The sequence below is a fragment of the Hemitrygon akajei genome, chromosome 8 (genome assembly GCF_048418815.1).
Source record: "Hemitrygon akajei chromosome 8, sHemAka1.3, whole genome shotgun sequence".
Taxonomy (NCBI): Eukaryota; Metazoa; Chordata; class Chondrichthyes; order Myliobatiformes; family Dasyatidae; genus Hemitrygon; species Hemitrygon akajei.
The window spans coordinates 94,787,472-94,806,082 of record NC_133131.1 but is presented as its reverse complement, the minus strand read 5'-3'; the positions used below and the strand labels follow the sequence as shown (position 1 = coordinate 94,806,082).

Here is an 18,611-nt window from a genome sequence, read left to right as displayed (position 1 = left end):
TCCTGGGGTTGTGGACACCAGTTGATCGAAAACCAAACAGTATTGAGTAACATTCATTTTGGGTGCCTGGTGTGTGGCTGTGAAGAAGGCGGTATGTGAAAATTATACATAATTCAAAGGAAACTTTGTAGATACATTGTAACTATAGAATTGCCTTGCTTTTACCTTTGATCTTTAGCATATAAAATCTCATGTAATATTGGGTCAAACAGGCTGCTTCCTCCAAGAAAGTTTCATTTTGTTGAATAAAATACTTCTGTATCCACGAGCTTCAGTGTCTCTCCAGTGACAACAGAGAGGTGGATGGAATAGGTAATTACATTGTCAGGCATTGATAAAGTAACATGTGAGAAGGCTAAACCCTAGTATGATCTGGTTATGGTCCTTTTCTGTGCCAATACCAATACCAATAATAATGAGTGGAAGTCTGGATCATCACTCTGCCACTAAGTTCAGCTTCTTCCCTGATGCCACCATACACAGAGACATTTTAGCAAATCTAAGCAGGACCTCAAGGGTAGTAATCTCGAGATTGCTGCCTGAGCCATGCGACAGTGGGGGTAGGAATAGAATGAAGTGGTGAATGAATGCATGGCTGAAGATTTGGAGTGAGGGCAGGGATTCAGATATCTGGATCACTGGGACTTCTTCTGTGGCAGGTGTGACCTGCACAAAAGGGACAGGTTGCACTTGAATTCAAAAGGGACCAATATCCTTGTAGGCATGTTTGCTAGAGCTGTTGGAAGTAGTTTAAACTAAAATGGCAGGGATATGGGAACCAGTACGACAGAGCTGAGGATGAACCAGCAGGTTTACAGGTTTATGTAATATGAATGTGAGGAAGGACAAGCCAATAATTGTGTACAACTGCAGACAGAGCAAATAGTTAAGTTGTACCACAGAGGCAAAATTCATAAGGGCAAAGAATGCAGGGCAAAAGGTTCTGTATTCATGACCAAGTGGCTGAGGTGTTGGTCTAGTGATCTGAAGGTCGCTAGTTTGAGCCTTAGCTGAGGCAGCGTGTTGTGTCCTTGAACAAGGCACTTAACCACACATTGCTCTGCAACGACACCGGTGCCAAGCTGTACCAGCCCTTGCCCTTCCCTTGGACAACATTGGTGGCATGGAGAGGGGAGACTTGCAGCATGGGCAACTGCTGGTCTGCCATACAACCTTGCCCAGGCCTCAGTCATCAACGAAATCAATGGACAGCCAAAGAAGAATAATATTCAGAATAAGGTGTGTGAACTTGTGGCGCAATTAGAGATTGGTTGGTATGATGGTGTGGGCATCACTGAGTTGTGGCTGAAAGAAGGTCATAGTTGGGAGTTTAACATGAAAGGATATATTTTTTGTTAAAAGGAGGCAGGAAGGCTGTGGTGGTGGTGTGGCTCTGTTGGTAAGAGATGGAATTACATCTTTAGAAAGAGTTGATATAGGGTCAGAGAATGTTGAATCTGTGTGGGTGGAGTTGAGAAACTGCAAGGGTGAAAAAAAAATTATGGGAATCATATATAGTCTCCAAAGAGTAACCAAGATGTGGGGTTGAGATTTCAAAAGAAGCTGTAAAGGGCATGCATTAAGGGTAATGTCACAATTTTAATGGGGGAATTCAATATGCAAGGGGATTAGGAAAATCAGGTTGGTGTTGAAGTGCAAGAGGGGGAATTTGTTGAATGCCTACAAGATGGCTTTTGAGAGCAGCTTGTGCTTCAGCCTGCTAGGGGTAAAGCTATCTTAGATTGGGTGTTGTGTAATTATCCAAATTTTATTCATCAGCTTAATGTAAAGGAACCCTTTGGAGGCAGTGATCATAATATGATTGAATTCATACTGGAATTTGAGAGGGAGAAGCACAGGTTACATGTATTAGTATCGCAATGGAATAAAGGGAATTACAGAGGCATGAGAGAGGAACTTGCCCAGGTAGATTGGAAGGGGAAACTGGCAGGGATAATGGCAGAAAAGAGATGGCTGAAGTTTTTGGGAATAATTCACAAGGAGCAGGATAGATATGTCCCACAGAAGAAGTTCTCGAATGGTGGGGCTAGGCAACCGTGGCTGACAAGGGAAGTTAAAGACTAAACAAAAGCCAAGGAAAGGGCATATAAGGTAACAAAAGTGAGTGGGAAGTTGGATGATTGGGAAGCTTTTAAAAAACAACAAACGGTAACTAAAAAACCTACAAGAAAGGAAAATAAAATATGAGGGCAAACTAGCTGATAATATAAAGCAGGATATTGAAAGTTTTTTTTCAATTATATAAAGAATAAAAGGGAGGTGAGAATTGATATTGGACCACTGGAAAATGATGCTGGTGAGATAGTAATGGGGGACAAAGAAATGGCAGATGAACTTAATAAGTACTTTGCTTCAGTCTTTACTGTTGAAGACACCAGCTGTATGCCAGAGGTCTGTGAGTGTCATGGAGCAGGAGTGAGTGCCATTGCTATTATAAAGGAAAAAGTGCTAGGCAAACTGAAATGTGGATGTCACCTAGACCAGATGGACTGCAACCAGAGTCCTGAAAGAGGTTCCTGAAGAAATAACAGCTGCATTGTTCATGATCTTTCAAGAATCCTTTGATTCTGGCATGGTCCCAGAGGACTGGGAAATTGCAACTGTCACTTTAAGAAGGAAGGAAGATAAAGGAGAAGAAATTATAGGCTAGTTAGCTTAACTTCAGTGGTTGGGAAAGTGTTGGAGTCCATTATTAAGGATGAGGTTTTGGGGTACTTGGAGACTAATGATAAAATAAGTCAAAGTCAGCATGGTTTCTGTGAAGGGAAATCTTGCCTGACCAATCTGTTAGAGTTCTTCGAGGAAATAACAAAAAGGTGTGCAAAAGAGAGGCAGTGGATGTCATTGACTTAGATTTTCAGAAGGCATTTGATAAAGTGCCTCATATATGGCTGCTTAATAAGATAAAGTCCTTTGTTGTTACAGGAAATATACTGGCATGGATAGAGGAATGGCTGACAGGCAGGAGGCAGCAAATGGGAATAAAGAGGGCCTTCTCTAGTCACTAGCTGCCAGTGACTAATGGTGTTCCTCAAGGGTCAGTATTGGGACCACTACTTTTCACATTTTTTGTCAATGATTTAGATATAGGAAATGATGGCTTTGTGGCAAAGTTTGTGGATAACATGAAGGTAGGTGGAGGGATTGGTAGTGCTGAGGAAGCAATGTGATTGCAGCAGGACTTAGACAAATTAGAAGAATGTGCAAAAAGTGATAGATAGAATACAGTTTTGGGAAATGTATGATAATGCATTTTGGTAAAAGGAACAATAGTGTGGACTATTATCTAAATGGGGAGAAGGATCAAACATCAGAGGTGCAGAGGGACTTAGGAATCCTTGTGCAAGACTCCCAGTAGCTAAATTCACAGGTTGAGTCTGTGGCGAAGAAGGCAAATGTAATGCTGGCATTTATTTCAAGGCGAATAAAATATAAAAATAAGGAGATAATGCTGAGGCTTTATAAGACACTAGTCAAGCCTCACTTGGAGTGTTGTCAACAGTTTTGGGCCCCATATCTCAGAAAGGATATGTTGTCATTGCAGAGAGTCCAGAGGAGGTTCCCAAGAATGATTCCGAGAATCAAGGGGTTAAGATATGAGGAGCATTTGGCAGCTTTGGCTGTACTCACTGAAATTTAGAAGAATCTGTGGGGATCTCATTGAAGCTAGGAATGTTAATAGGGCTAGATAGGATATTCCCTCTGGTGGGGGTATCCAGAACTAGAGGGCACAGACTCAAAATTTTAGAACAGAGGTAAGGAGGAATTTTTTAGCCGAAGAGAGTTGAATCTGTGGAATGTTCTGCCACAGTCTATTGTGGAGGCAAAGTCCATGGGTATATTTAAAGCGGAAGTTGATAGATTCCAAATTGGTCGGAGCATCAAAGGATATGGTGAGAGGACAGGTGTATGGGGTTGAATGGGATCTGGGATCAGCCATGATGAAATGGCGGAGTGGATTCGATGGGCTGAATGGCCTAATTTTGCTCCTATGTCTTATGATCTTATGGTTTCACCTATAGGAAGTAATGACATGCAAACCCTTCCACAGCTGTCATGCATCTGATTGTGTCTAATTTCATTCAGAATTGTTTTTGTGCTTCCATGGGTTATACCTGGACCTCTTGTAAGATTTTGGCTTGGTAGTGATAAGTGCCTCAGATCTCATCCTCAGCAGACTCAGGATTTACTGATTCATCCAGGGCTTCTGGTTTGGGACTTCATCCATGCAGGTCTTGATGAAACTGGTGATGGTTTTGGCATATTCATCCAGATCCAAAGATAAGTCCCAGAATATAGTCCAGTTCACCAATTCAGAGCAGTCCTACACATGTTCCTCCATCTCCCTTGACCATACCTTAGTGGCCTTCACCTCTGGCCTTGTGGTCTTCAGTTTCTATCTATTTTCCAGGAGTAAGTACAGCCAGTGATCAGTCTTGTCAAAGTGTGGGTGCAGATGGCACAGTAAGCTTTCTTGATGGTGGTGTAACAGTGATTGAGTTCTTAGCTCCTCTGGTTCTGCAGGTGATATGTTGATGGTAATTTGTCAGCGGTCTCTTCAAACAGGCCCTGTGAAACCACTTCAGGACCTTATATGCTTGAATCCCTCGTTCTTTCAAACTCAAAGCAATACAGGTCCAAACTGTTTAGCCTCCCTGGGAAGGGCTTTCCGCTTATCCCAGGAGTTAGGCTGGTGAATCTTTTCTGGACTGCCTCCATTGCTGCCATACCTGGTTGCAAATCTGTACACAACACTCAGGCATGACCTCACTAACACCTGTCTTATTGTAACAAGTCCTTCACATTCCTAAACTCCAACCATTTCTTCCTCTGTACTAATGGACTTGTCTGCTAACTTCTGGTAATGCCTAGATTTTTCTGAGTTTCATTCATTTGCAGACTCTCTCCATTTAGGTAATATTCTGCTTTTTAATTACTTTTGATCTCATACTTCCCCACATTAAACTCTATCTGTCAAGTTCATGCCCAGTCATTCAAACGATCTATAATCCTGTTGCAGAATCAAATATTGTCATCACAACTTGCCCTTCAAACTATTTTCTTATCATGGGTATACTTGGAAACCTTACATTTTGTTCCCTCCTCCAGGTCTTCAATGCAAATATTTAACAAATGAAGGGTGCTGTATAAGGTCATCCCTCCAGGCCGAAGAGGACTCTTTTATTATAACCTGTTCTGATTCATTGTTTTATCTTGTCTCATTCTCCAGTGAACACAATCCTAATTAAAATAATCTGTCTTCATACATCGGTCCTAAACTCCTGGGGATTATTCTATGTAGTTTTCTGCATTTTGTGATTAGCTATCATTTTTATATCTATATCAGTCTGGATGTTGATATCAAACCTCTTTGCTTAAAACAGTTGTAACTGGGTGACTGTCGAATCTTGTTCACTATCACTAAAAGTGTACTAAGGCATCCATCTGGGTATTGCTAGAATAGTTGTCTGTGTCTTTAAGTGGAGATGATTACACATGCACAAGATAGTTGGGAGACCATTTTGTTTTCTGCAGAAGCAGCTGGTGGGGCTTTAGGATTAAGTTCCTCCCAGAGGTACTGGGCATGGTGAGGAAAAATTTTCACGAGTGAAGGCATCGGCGCTGGATAGCGTGGCGTGTGCAAAGTTCTTTACCGGGCAAGTAGGATTGCCACTACCGTATTAGTATTGTATTAGTTTCATATTAGTTTTGTGCAGTTTGCTTTACGTATTTTTATACTGCATACACAATCCATCGATACACAAGGGTGTAGATTGGAGGTTAAACTGAGATTGTAATGGCAAGAACTGGTTGTAAATTTGTTCATTTCTTTTAGGACTCTCTTCCAGCACTAAAACATCTAAAATAGATAAAGGAACTAAAACCCAAAAAAGTATTTGTTGTCCTGAGTGTGTACTTTTCCCCAGGCTACAAAGTAGTTTTTTCAGAAAATCGCCTTTTGATGGACCTCTGATTCTGTAATATGGATATCCTAATTGCTGGCAACTTACTGTGAAAACCAGGTACAATGAACACGCTTAGACTGCAGTATCTTCTCCTGAAGCTTACTAGTTATTCCACTGGACAGAAATATCAAGGCTAATCCACGCCTTTAAGAAGAATTCTTAGCATAAATTGAATACACTAAGATCTACATCCTGATTTAGACTCGATGACGTGGATATTAGCTGGGACAGCCTATGTAGGCAGAGAAAGAGAGCAGAGCTTTGAATTGGAAGGATGGAAGTCTGTAGAGCTGCACCTTCTGGGCCATAAGTTTCTCTGGCCAGAACTCCACCTGACTGGTCGGCTTTGCATCCTGTTAAGGTGTGAACTAAGGGTACGAGAGACTGCAGACGCAGTGTTCTGGAGAGGAAAGAAAAAGCAAGCTGTTGGAGAAACTCAGCAGTTCGGGCAGTGTTTGTAGAGGGGAACTGGTGGTCGGCATTTTGGGTTGAGATCCTGCATCAGGACTGAGATTGTAAAGGGGAGGAGGTTAGTATAAGGAGTTGAAGGGATGGAGTTAGGGATGACCTGGCAAGTGATAGGTGGATTCAGGTGAGGAAGGGTTAATGGGAGTATGGAGCCAGGTGGAAGAGAAAGAAAATGACAGAAACTGGGAAATGATTGGTGGAGCTGACAAAGGATTGCAGATTATGGAATCTGATAAGAAAGGAAGGGACAGCCCCAGGTAAGACTGGTCCATGACCCCAATTCCAGTAGTCCAATCTATATCTGGGGGAGGAACTGTTGCAGTCTTATCCCACTCAGAAAGGGATTTGTTTTGGGGTTTTCAGATGTGGGGCAGAATGGGGTGCAGGGTCGAGTACCAGTGTTGTGAATTCATGTTCCTCCTGCCACACCTGCAATGCTGTAAAGATTCACCCTCTCCCTATCAAGCAATCCTCCCCTTTCTTTAGCTGTTACGTTTGCCAAGGGCTCAGAACCTCACTACCTGCTGCAAAATCTGTAATGCCAGTTGAACTTTATGGCCACATTTAGTTATTGATCTGCTCCTGGGGTTGGATTGCTGCCTAACATTAGTCTCAGTAAATGCTGGAAGTCGAGACACAAGATGCTGGAATCTGGAGCAGCAAACAATCCGCTGGAGGAACTCAGCATCTGGACTAGGAGGAAAAGGGTAAGGGTAGGAATTGCCAGTTTTTCAGTTGGAAAACGTACATTAGGAATTCTGACCTGTTAAACATTAATGATTTCTTTCTCCCAACAGATGCAGGTCAACCTGCTGAGTTCCTCCAATTGACTGTTTGTTAAGCCTGAAGGTCGACTGGCTAAACCCAGGTCATTGTCAGATTTCCAAATGTTTGAACTTCTGCTCTCAATCTATCCACTTTGGCATGCCAAAATTTCTCCTGGGGAGCTCATTAAGGGTTAATTATGAATAACTACATTATGAGAAGGGTAGACCACTCAGCCCTTCGACTTTGCACCAACATTCAGTAAGATGCTGGTAATATTAAAACTCTGTGTTCTCACTGGCCCCAGGTAATCTTTCATCCCTTGTTTAAAAAGAACCAATCTTCAACCTTTGTTCTGATTATTTAATTGAAGATTAGGATGCCTGCAGAGACAGTGGCCTGCTGAATTCTATCTCTGGTCATTGTACACTGACAGCCACAAGCCTGCAGAAGTCTAGGCAGCCAAAAAGTTAATGAAACAAAATCTGAATCATTCCTTTGCTGCCACCATGGTATCAAAGTAGCAATACAATGTTTATGTTTGTGTAACATGTTCAGAGGGAACAGGATTTGTCAACAGAAGGGTGCAGTGAATGAAGTATTTTTACATAACTTAAAAAGTAAGTGAAACAAATTACCATAGGTTATTACCTCCTCCCATAGATGCTGTCTGGCCTGCTGAGTTCTGCCAGCATTTTGTGTTTTTTATTAAATTACCATAGGAGTATGATTTTAAAATATATATTATGTTGTAATTATTAGAGAATCAACTATGTATCTTACAACTCTTGATGGCCCTGAACTCTTGCCTTGTCTGTTCGTAGCAGCAAAGTTCAAGGAATGCTGAGGCTGTTGAAGAGAAGAATATGTAGATACTGGAAACCTGAAACCAAGGGAGAAAACGCTGGAAATAGGCAGCAGCTGTTTCAGTTTGATGACCTATCATCAACTGTCCTGAAGCCATCCGCAAGAACCGCTCATTTTAGAAATGGAAACCCTGATTACAACCAATGATCCCCATTGAATTTAACTATACGTATGTCTCTATTTGTGAGTTTGTGCATTAAGATCAGATGAGGACAAGGTTAGAAAATATGAAAAGGCCTGTGAATCAATGATAACATTTATAAAAGTCAGACTATAAATAGAAGTGTCCACATGATTGACTTGTAAAATTACACTTGTTGTGCAGAAATGCCGAAGTGTTTGTGTTGCTAGTGTATTGCAAGCCCAATTTCTTGAGCATTACCATAAGCAGCTAGACCTGCATTGCTTTGAAAATGGAACAAGAATGTTCTTGTGCCAACGATGCCAAAACACTCAAAGCAACATTTTTTCAGGCCTTATTGAGTAATGATTATCAAAATTTGAGGGCGCTCTTGAGGCAGAAGAAGATAGATGTCGATACTGTTTTTGAAGTGGAAGATGAAGACATGGTTCTGGCATCTTACAAACAAGGTACAGTTCATAAGTCATTAGTCTGTGTGAAATGGAAAGGCTAATAAATTGGATAAACTATGATCTATCAAGCTGCATGGCTATTTTCAAGTTATCAAACTCTAATGTGAGTGTAGAATTAAAACCTTGCTGTTTCATTTAAAATAGATTTTGAGCAATTATTATTTGTCATTGCTTAAGTAATATTATTAAACTTGTTCAAATACTGGCAAATAATTATTTATTTATCTAGGGAGTACTATGGAAGGCTTAATTGTTTTAGTGAATGGTTATGTTCTCTGTCACCTTGTTATTGTTTGCAATAAAACTATCATATTGATAGCTGTTTTGATGACTCACCAAATCTTCTGCAGGTTCAATCTGAAATCGGCATTCATGTTCATAAGACTATTGAAATATCAAACATCGAAGTGAATAATGGAAGGTTTGAATAAACTAAACAACTATGTAATTTGCCAATACTTCTTATGCACAAAATGCATTTCTATAAAGTGTTTCAAGCAAAGTTTGGTACCTCCTACACTGCTTCACGTCATAAGACAAATAGGTCACACTGGAAAGTAGTACCATGAATGCAAATCAAATTATGATATCCTAAAGATGTGAAAGATGCAATTTCAATGCCAGTCCTTTATTTAAAATTCAGAATTAACATGCACAGCTTTTATAGAAAACTTCATGAAAAATCAAAGATGGAGAGGTCACTGGATTGTGGAATACCTTAAAAATGTGTGGATTGAGATGTGAAGTTATACCTGTTTATTAACCAGGGCAACTCTTAAATCAAATTCTAAAGCAGCCACATTCTTTGATAGTATGTGTGTCTGGTCTAGGACTTGCATGGTGATTACCCAGACTAACACTGGACACTCTCAGCTAGATCAGCTCACCCTTGGCCTTCTTGAGAAACCCAATGCCAGAGAGAAGTGACAGGTGCAGCTCAATCCCTCCCTCGGCCTACCACGGCCTTCCATGCCTGGCAGCGCAGATGTGGAATCCCAGATTTACTGATGTTTCAATATAGAGTTAGAGAGTTGCACAACACAGAGAACAGGCCATCAGGCCCTACCATGTCCATGCCAACATTTTACCCATCTACTCTAATTGTATTTGCCCATAATGGAACCATGCTAACGTTTGTCTCTCATGAAAGAGATAAAAGGGCTGGGGAAGGGAGAATCTGATAGGAGAAGGTGGAAGACCATGGAAGAAAGGGAAGCAGGAGGAGCAGCAGAAGGAGGTGATGGGCAGGTAAGGAGATCGGGTGAGATAGGGAAACAGGGATGGTGAAGGGGAGTGGCCAATTACTGTAAGTTCGAGAAATTGATGTTCATGCCGTCAGTTTGGAGGCTACCCAGACAGAATATAAGGTGTTGCTCCTCCAACCCAGAGTGTACCCTTATTGCAACAGTAAAGGAGGCCATGGACTGACATGTCAGCATAGGAAGGGGAAGTAGAATTGAAATGGGTGGCCAACAAGAGATCCCATTTTTTTCTGGCGACTGGAGTGTAGATGCTTGGTAAAGTGATCTCCCAATCTGTGTCAGGTCTCACCAATAAAAATGAGGCACCACCGGGAGCACCAGGTACAGAAGATGACCCAAAAGGTTCACAGGTGAAGCACCTCACCTGGAAAGACTCTTTGGGGCCCTGAATGGTAGTGAGGGAGGAGGTGTAGGGGCAGGTATGTAGAAAAGTATCAGTGCTACATTTGCCACAGCAACACTGCAATCTATCATTCTCAAAGGACCAGCTTTGTTGAATATCTACACATTATGGGCTTAAAGGGACTGACTGTGTATCTATTAATTTTTCTGTTGTTGGCAATATTGTGGTAGGTGTTACTTCAGCTGACTGGTGATAGAGTATTCACATGGAAATGTCTGAGCAGGATCATTGATAGGAATCATGTGAATCTCTAAACAGTGTGCTGCAAACTCCAGCTCTCAACGTGGAGGTATTCAGTAGTTATATCTGTGAAGACATGGACTGCAATCTATCATGTTCAAGACCCCTTTCAGACATTCCTACAGAAGCTTACCTAATCATGATCCAGTTCACTGCAGCAGAGTCCCTCGTGATGCCTTGCTATGATATGGATACAGAGGCTTCACATTATGTACAAGAGGCACTTTTTCTAACTTTAACATTGTAGGTGATATCCTGAAAAAATTTTAAACAAAGGATATTGAAATCTACAGCACACTACAGGCCCTTCGGCCCACAATGTTGTGCCAAATATGTAACCTACTTTAGAAACTGCCTGGAATTTCCCTCGCGCATAGCCCATTATTTTTCTAAGCTCCATGTATCTACCCAGGAGTCTCTTAAAAGAGCCTATTGTACCCGCTTCCACCACCACCGCTGGCAGTGCATTCCACGGACCCACCACTCTCTGTGCGAAAAATTTACCCCTGATATCCTTCAGTACCTTTTTCCAAGCACCTTAAAACTATGCCCCCACCCCCCCGTGCTAGCCATTCAGCCTTGGGAAAAAGCCTCTGGCTGTCCTCATGATTAATGCTCCTCATCATCTTATACAGTTCTATCAGGTCACCCCTCATCCTTCGTCACTCCAAGGAAAAAAGGCCGAGTTCACTCAACCTATTCTCAGAAGGCATGCTCCCCAATCCAGGCAACATCCTTGTAAATCTCCTCTGCACCCTTTCTATGGCTTCCACATCCTTCCTGTAGTGAGACAACCAGAACTGAGCACAGTACTCCAATTGGGGTCTGACCAAGGTCTTTTATATATGTAACATTACCTCTCAGCTCTTGACCTCAGTCCCACGGTTGATGAAGGCCAATACACCAAATGCCTTCTTAACAACACTGTCAACCTGTGTGGCAACTTTGAGTGTCCTATGGACTGGGACCCCAAGATCTTTTGGATCCTCCACACTGCCAAGAATCTTTTTCAATCTTTTTATTAGTATTAAAAATATTATGAACAAAATACAATTAAAATATTAATAAAGGGATTACAAACATACAAATTCCCATTACACATGAAGGAATACATAAGCAATGATTACAGTATAAATAAGTTTTCCCAAAACATAAACCATATAGTATATATATGAACAAGGTAAATCTAGATATTTCATAATATATAATATAAAAAAAAGAAAAAAAAATATATGAAAAGTTAACTAACCTACTAATCTAATATCTAAGGAAAAAAAAGAATCACAAAAAGAAAAAAAAACTAAAAAAAAAAGAGGGAAAAAAAAAGGGCTGTTTATAGTATCTCACAAGCATACATAAACATCAATGTCGTCAACTCCGATCCTCTCAACATACATACGATTAAAGCTGAAAAAACCAATAAGCTTGGCACAGGGCCATATTACATCATATGAAAATATTGAATAAATGGTCTCCATATCTTTTCAAATTTAATAGAAGTATCAAATACACCACTTCTAATTTTTTCTAAATTTAGACATAACATAGTTTGAGAAAGCCACTGCCAAGAATCTTACCATTAATTCTATATTCTGTCATCATATTTGACCTATCAAAATGAACCACCTCACACTTATCTGGGTTGAAGCCCATCTGCCACTGCTCAGCCCAGTTCTGCAGCCTATCGATGTCTCGCTGTAACCTCTGACAACCCTCCAGACTATCCACAACACCCCCACCCTTTCTGTCATCAGCAAGCTTACTAACCCACCCTTCTACATCTTCATCTAGGTCATTTATAAAACTCACAACGAGGAACGGTACCAGAACAGATCCCTGTGCAACACCACAGGTCACCGACCTCCATGCAGAATACAAACCATCTACAACCACTCTTTGCCTTCTGTGGACAAGCCAGTTCTGGATGCACAAAGCAAGGTTTCTTTGGATCCCATGCCTCCTATTTTCTGAAGGAGCCTTACATGGGGATCCTTGTCAAATGCCTTACTCTGGTCCCAGACCATGGGAGAGCTTTAAAAACAAGTAAGAAAACTTTAAAATCAATTCTAAAAGATCCAGGAAGGGAATGCAGAGTAGTTATGATGGAGGTCATATGCACCTCATCCTGGCTTTAGTTAAAAATCTAAGCGCCGTTCTGAATGAGTTGGAATTAGTCAATAGATTGCTTTGGAAGGCCAGTAAAAAAGTACGCTGCAGTAATCCAATCGATACAAAGGCACAAATTAGTTTTTAGCACATGACAGAAACAAACTCTTTGCCTTCTGTGGGCAAGTCAATTCTGGGTCCACAAAGCAAGATCTCCTTGGATCCCACCCCTCCTTACTTTCTGAAGGAGCCTTGCACACGGGACCTTATCAAATGCCTTACTGAAATCCATATACACTGCATTTTGACTGCCTATTTCAGTGAATGTAACAGAATGAAGAGACATGTGGTTGCGAAGGTGCAGATGATTACATCAAATCAGGTTCATTCAACTTCTTTGTGCAGTTGTACAGAAGATTGAATGAAATAGAAGCAAAACCGGCTAAAGTCAGTACAGTGAATTTGGCTCAATAAATTGGAAAGTGGATATGGAGCAAGGGGGTTCGTAGTTAAATGAGTGCCACGCTGTTCCCACTGAAGCCCTGCAGCCACAAACAGGGCTAACAACACTGAAAGGGCAATATCAAAATAAGTAGAAGTTCAAAGCTTTGAAATTTATTACAAAAATCTTAAGGTTAAATATACTAAGACCAGTCTAAAACTTCACTTAGAGACAATCTTCTGCTCCTGGGTTATTTGAAGCAAAATATAATGCATATCAGCATTGTTCTGCCTCATTTTTCCTCTGTGGTTCACTAAATGGCTTTCTTATAATATCTTGGATTGATTTATGCTGAGTATAATATATAAACAGGGATGACACCTTACAAGCTGTCAGTGATAGTAAACCTAAGGATTTTGATGGCACTTAGAGAGATGGAGAGTAAAAATATTGGAAAATATTCAGAACCTACGTAGTTATATGCTGTAGTTAGTGTTGTTTTCAAGATAAAAGAGTGAGACAAAGGGCCGCTTAGAAACAAATTTTACCAGCACCCTGAATCAGCAAGGTCCTAAATTTATTCCTGTGATGTTTCCTGGATCTAAAAATGGTGCATGCAGTTAAAAAAAATCTTAATATTACAATTTACAAGATTAGCCATTTATTCTGGTTTATTTGTGTCCTTTTGTACAGTTTTGTTCTGCAAAGGAATAGGCACAGAATTCCCCACAATCATTCAGTGGGATATCATAGTGGCTGAGAAAAAGGCAAAGATCTGGATTCACCAGTGACCTTTAGATCCCGTTGGAATGTATGTGTTGGAAGTGATACCTAGATGTCCAGCCTACATCCCTGAAAATGAACTCCTGTTATACATTTGTTAGCTTGGCTTTTTCTGTCTTTCTAAAAAGAATTAATATAATCCTACTCCAGTCTGAGGGAACTGTAATAAAGTTCCCCGGCTGTCATTGATAAAATTTTGGAAGAGATGTGGGATTGTGAAATATTGCTGCAGCTATGAACAGACGTGTGAGATTGACATTCCCCAGCCCTGTGGTACAATCTCCAGGTTGGAAGTTCTTGGGAAAAATTGTTGGAACCTCATCTGTTTCCTTCCTAAATGTTGTGAACATTCTTGAGTAAATAACATCAAAACTTGAAGACCTTAATTTCTACCAATTTTTTTTTGTCATTCGAGGCTGATGAAATGGTTGCTCAATGGTTGCATGTTTCTTCAGGTGCATTTTTCTCAGTGTGGGGAATATTTGGAAGGTGTGCAAGGGAGTGGCTACATGAGTCATTGTGGTGAACTACATATACCTGTCTGGACACGTCCCCCCTGCTGACTGCTCCTGTGGCTCCTCCCACAGACCCCGGTATGAATGCGATTGGAGACTCCACCCTGGCCTCAGTCTCCAGGACGCAGTGTGGTGTTCAATTGCTGCTTGTTCTTTCTTCCAGCCAATAAAAGTCTATATCTCACCTCACGTCTCCGAGAGTTATTGATCGTGCATCAATTTTATTGGCTGGAAGTTTTAAAACATGGAAAGTATTTTACATCCGGAAAAATTAGACATGGATCCTCAAGACTCAGAAGCAGCTCTTGCCTTTGAACTCTGGCTTGCATGCTTCCAATCATACTTGGAACAGATTCCCGTGACTGAGCCCGCTATCATGCACAGAATCCTCCTTTCGAGGGTCACCCTGAAAGTTTGCTCCCTTATCAGGGACCTGCCGACCTACCAAGGGGTACTGGACGCCCTTAAAAGACAGTACCTGCAGCTGGTGAACACCGTCTACGCAAGACATCACTTAGTTACGCAGTGGCAGCGACCCGACGAGTCGAGCGGGCAGTTTCTCCGAGCCCTACAGACACTCATGCGGGCCTGCGACTGCAAGGGACTGACGGCGGAACAACATTCGGAGCTTCTGGTAAGAGACGCCTTCGTTACGGGGATCAGGTCAGTGTACGTGCGCCAGCGGCTGCTGGAAAATGCCGATCTTACCTTACGCTCGGCGATTGAGACGGCCGACACGCTGGAGGCTGCTCTGCACAATGCTGACGCTGTCCAGCCGCACGATTCCCCGCCAGTTCCCGCGAGCGAATTCACCACTGCCGCTGCCAGTCGCGAGTCCATGAACTCCCCGAAACCGACAACAGCTGCTGCCAGTCGCAAGTCCGTGCAGTGTTACTTCTGCGGACTCGAAAAGCACCCCTGAAAACGTTGCCTGGCCCGAGAAGCAACCTGCTCCAGGTGCAGGAAGTAGGACCATTTCACCAAGGTCTGGAAGTCTAAACCACGAGCGGGGTCGGGCAGCGCTGCGTGTGAGGCATGGGGGCCGCCATCTTGCCTGCCCGCCTCGTGCGAGGCATGGGGGCTGCCATCTTGCCTGCCCACCTCGTGCGAGACATGGGGGCGGCCATCTTTGTCGGCGCCACCTCGCCCCGCCCCCGACCCACCGGGCTTACCGGGCACCAAGACGGCGGTTCAACTCTGGCCTCCGTAACCCTCGACCAAAGCGCCCCAAACCGGCTTGCAAGGTCAATGATGGACATCCTGGTGGAGGGGCACAGGACTAGCTGCCTGTTTGACACGGGCAGCACTGAGAGTTTTATTGACCCGGACAAGGTGCAACGCTGCGGACTCGTGACACAGCCGGTTAGCCAGAGAGTCACCTTGGCTTCTGGGTCGCATTCCACAGACATCCGGGTGGGTTGTGTAGCGACATTGGTGGTGCAGGGCACAGAATATCGGGACTTTGCGCTACTGGTCATGCCTCAACTGTGCGCGCCTGTGCTATTGGGGCTGGACTTCCAGAGCCACCTCGAAAGTGTGACTATGGCATATGACAGGCCCCTCCCACCACTCACTGTCAGGAATCCTCAGTTTTGTGGGACTTCGTCATATACCCCGCTACTGACCACACACACACACACACCGACCCGCACATCCCACCCATCACCATGCCGACAGCTGCGCTACTGACACCACTTGCAGCCTCTCCACCCTCAAGATCCCTCCCCCACCGCTGTTCGCCAACCTGACCCCCGACTGTAAACCTGTGGCAACTAAAAGCAGGAGGTACAGCGCGGGGGACAGGGCCTTCATTCAGTCGGAGGTGCAGTGGCTGCTCAGGGAGGGGATCATTGAGCCAAGCACAAGTCCTTGGAGGGCCCAGGTGGTTGTTGTTCGGACCGGGCAGAAAAATAGGATGGTCGTGGACTATAGCCAGACCATCAATAGGTTCACACAGCTTGACGCGTACCCCCTACCCCGCATCGCGGATATGGTCAACCAGATATCTCAGTACAAGGTGTACTCGACAATAGATCTGAAATCCGCTTATCACCAACTCCCCATCCGCCCGGAGGACTGCCCCTACACCGCCTTTGAGGCGGGCGGCAGGCTCTATCACTTCCTGCGCGTCCCATTCGGTGTCACAAATGGTGTCTCTGTCTTCCAGAGGGAAATGGACTGGATGGTGGACCAGTGCCAACTGAAGGCCACATTTCCCTACCTGGATAACATCACCATCTGTGGTCACGACTGGCCGGATCACAACGCCAGCCTCCAACGATTTTTCCAAGTGGCCAAAGCCCTGAACCTTACTTATAACAGGGACAAGTGTGTGTTCGGAACCACCCGACTCGCTATCCTTGGGTATGTCATGGAGAACGGGGTCATTGGCCCTGATCCCGACCGTATGCGACCCCTGTTAGAACTCCCTCTTCCCACCACCCTCAGAGCCCTCAGACGGTGCCTGGGCTTCTTTTCCTATTACGCCCAATGGGTCCCTCATTACGCAGACAAGGCCCGCCCCCTGGTCAAGTCTACCACATTTCCCCTCTCTGCCGAGGCCCGCACGGCCTTCAGCCGCATTAAAGGGGACATTGCCAAAGCAACGATGCATGCGGTGGACGAGACCATTCCCTTCCAAGTAGAGAGTGACGCCTCCGATTTCGCACTGGCTGCTACCCTCAATCAGGCAGGCAGGCCAGTAGCATTCCTTTCTCGTACCCTTCAAGGCCCTGAAATTCGGCACTCCGCGGTGGAGAAAGGAGCCCAGGCCATAGTGGAAGCTATTAGGCACTGGAGGCACTATCTCGCCGGCAAAAGGTTCACCTTGCTGACCGACCAGCGCTCAGTTGCGTTCATGTTCAGCAACCAACAGCAGGGCAAAGCCAAAAATGATAAAATTTTGCGGTGGAGAATAGAACCTACAACTTACAACTATGATATCCTGTACCAGCCTGGAAGGCTCAATGAGCCCCCTGATGCCCTATCCCAGGGAGCGTGCACCAGCGCACAGCTCGACCAGCTATACGCCCTCCATGCAGATCTTTGCCACCCGGGGGTCACCCGATTTTACCATTTCGTGAAAGCCCGGAACCTGCCGTACTCCCTGGAGGACATCAGGACGATGACCAGGGACTGCCAGATCTGCGCTGAGTGCAAACCGCACTTCTACCGTCCTGACAAGGCACAACTTATCAAGGCCACCCGCCCCTTTGAGTGACTGAGTGTTGACTTTAAGGGCCCCCTTCCCTCCACCGACCACAATGTCTACTTCCTCAACATTATCGACGAGTACTCGCGGTTCCCCTTTGCCATCCCCTGCCCCAACACCACTGCCACGTCTGTCATAAAAGCCCTGCACCAGCTCTTCACTCTGTTCCGATATCCCTGCTATATCCACAGTGATAGAGGGTCCTCCTTTATGAGTGACGAGCTGCGCCAGTACCTGCTGGCTAGGGGTATTGCTACTAGTAGGACCACGAGCTATAATCCCCGGGGAAATGGACAGGTGGAGAGGGAGAATGCCACAGTGTGGAAGGCCACACCTTTAGCCCTTAAGTCAAAAGGGTTGCTGGTCTCTCGATGGCAGGAGGTCCTCCCCGAGGTACTCTACTCTATCCGCTCCCTGTTATGTACGTCCACCAATGCCACCCCTCACGAGCGCCTATTCTCTTTTCCCAGGAAGTCTGCCACTGGGACCACCCTACCAGCTTGGCTGACATCCCCAGGGCCAGTGCTGCTCTGGAAACATGCGAGGAGCAATAAATACTCCCCGCTGGTAGAGAGGGTTCACCTACTACATGCGAACCCCCAGTATGCCTACGTGGTTTTACATGATGGGCGGGAGGACACGGTCTCCGTCCGCGACCTGGCGCCTGCAGGAGCAGCAGACCACTACCCCGAACACTCCACGGTAACTATGAACCCTGTACCCGAGGTGACACCGCGCACACCGAGCCCTACTCAGACTCCTCACGACACTCCTATACCAGGCGCCTCGCACACGCATGAGGGATCACTGACGCCTAGTGGGCTGACACCTCCAGTTAGGCCGGAACCAGCACAACCTTCATCTCCGGTGCAATCACCACCGGTACCTGTACAATCACAGCTGGTGCTACGTAGATCGCAGCGACAGATTCGACCACCTGATAGACTTAACCTGTAAATATACTTGTA

General features: G+C 44.3%; 1 protein-coding gene across 1 annotated transcript in view; it reads left to right on the top strand.

The window, feature by feature from the left end:
• The first annotated feature begins 6,271 nt into the window (after positions 1 to 6,271).
• The window catches only part of asb4 (ankyrin repeat and SOCS box containing 4), a 36,401-nt gene continuing 24,061 nt past the window's right edge, over positions 6,272 to 18,611 (top strand). The window contains exons 1-2 of the mRNA XM_073054194.1: positions 6,272 to 6,348; positions 8,048 to 8,678. Coding sequence (XP_072910295.1) covers positions 8,501 to 8,678 — 178 coding nt within the window. The 5' untranslated portion in view covers positions 6,272 to 6,348; positions 8,048 to 8,500. The remainder of the gene's footprint in view (positions 6,349 to 8,047; positions 8,679 to 18,611) is intronic.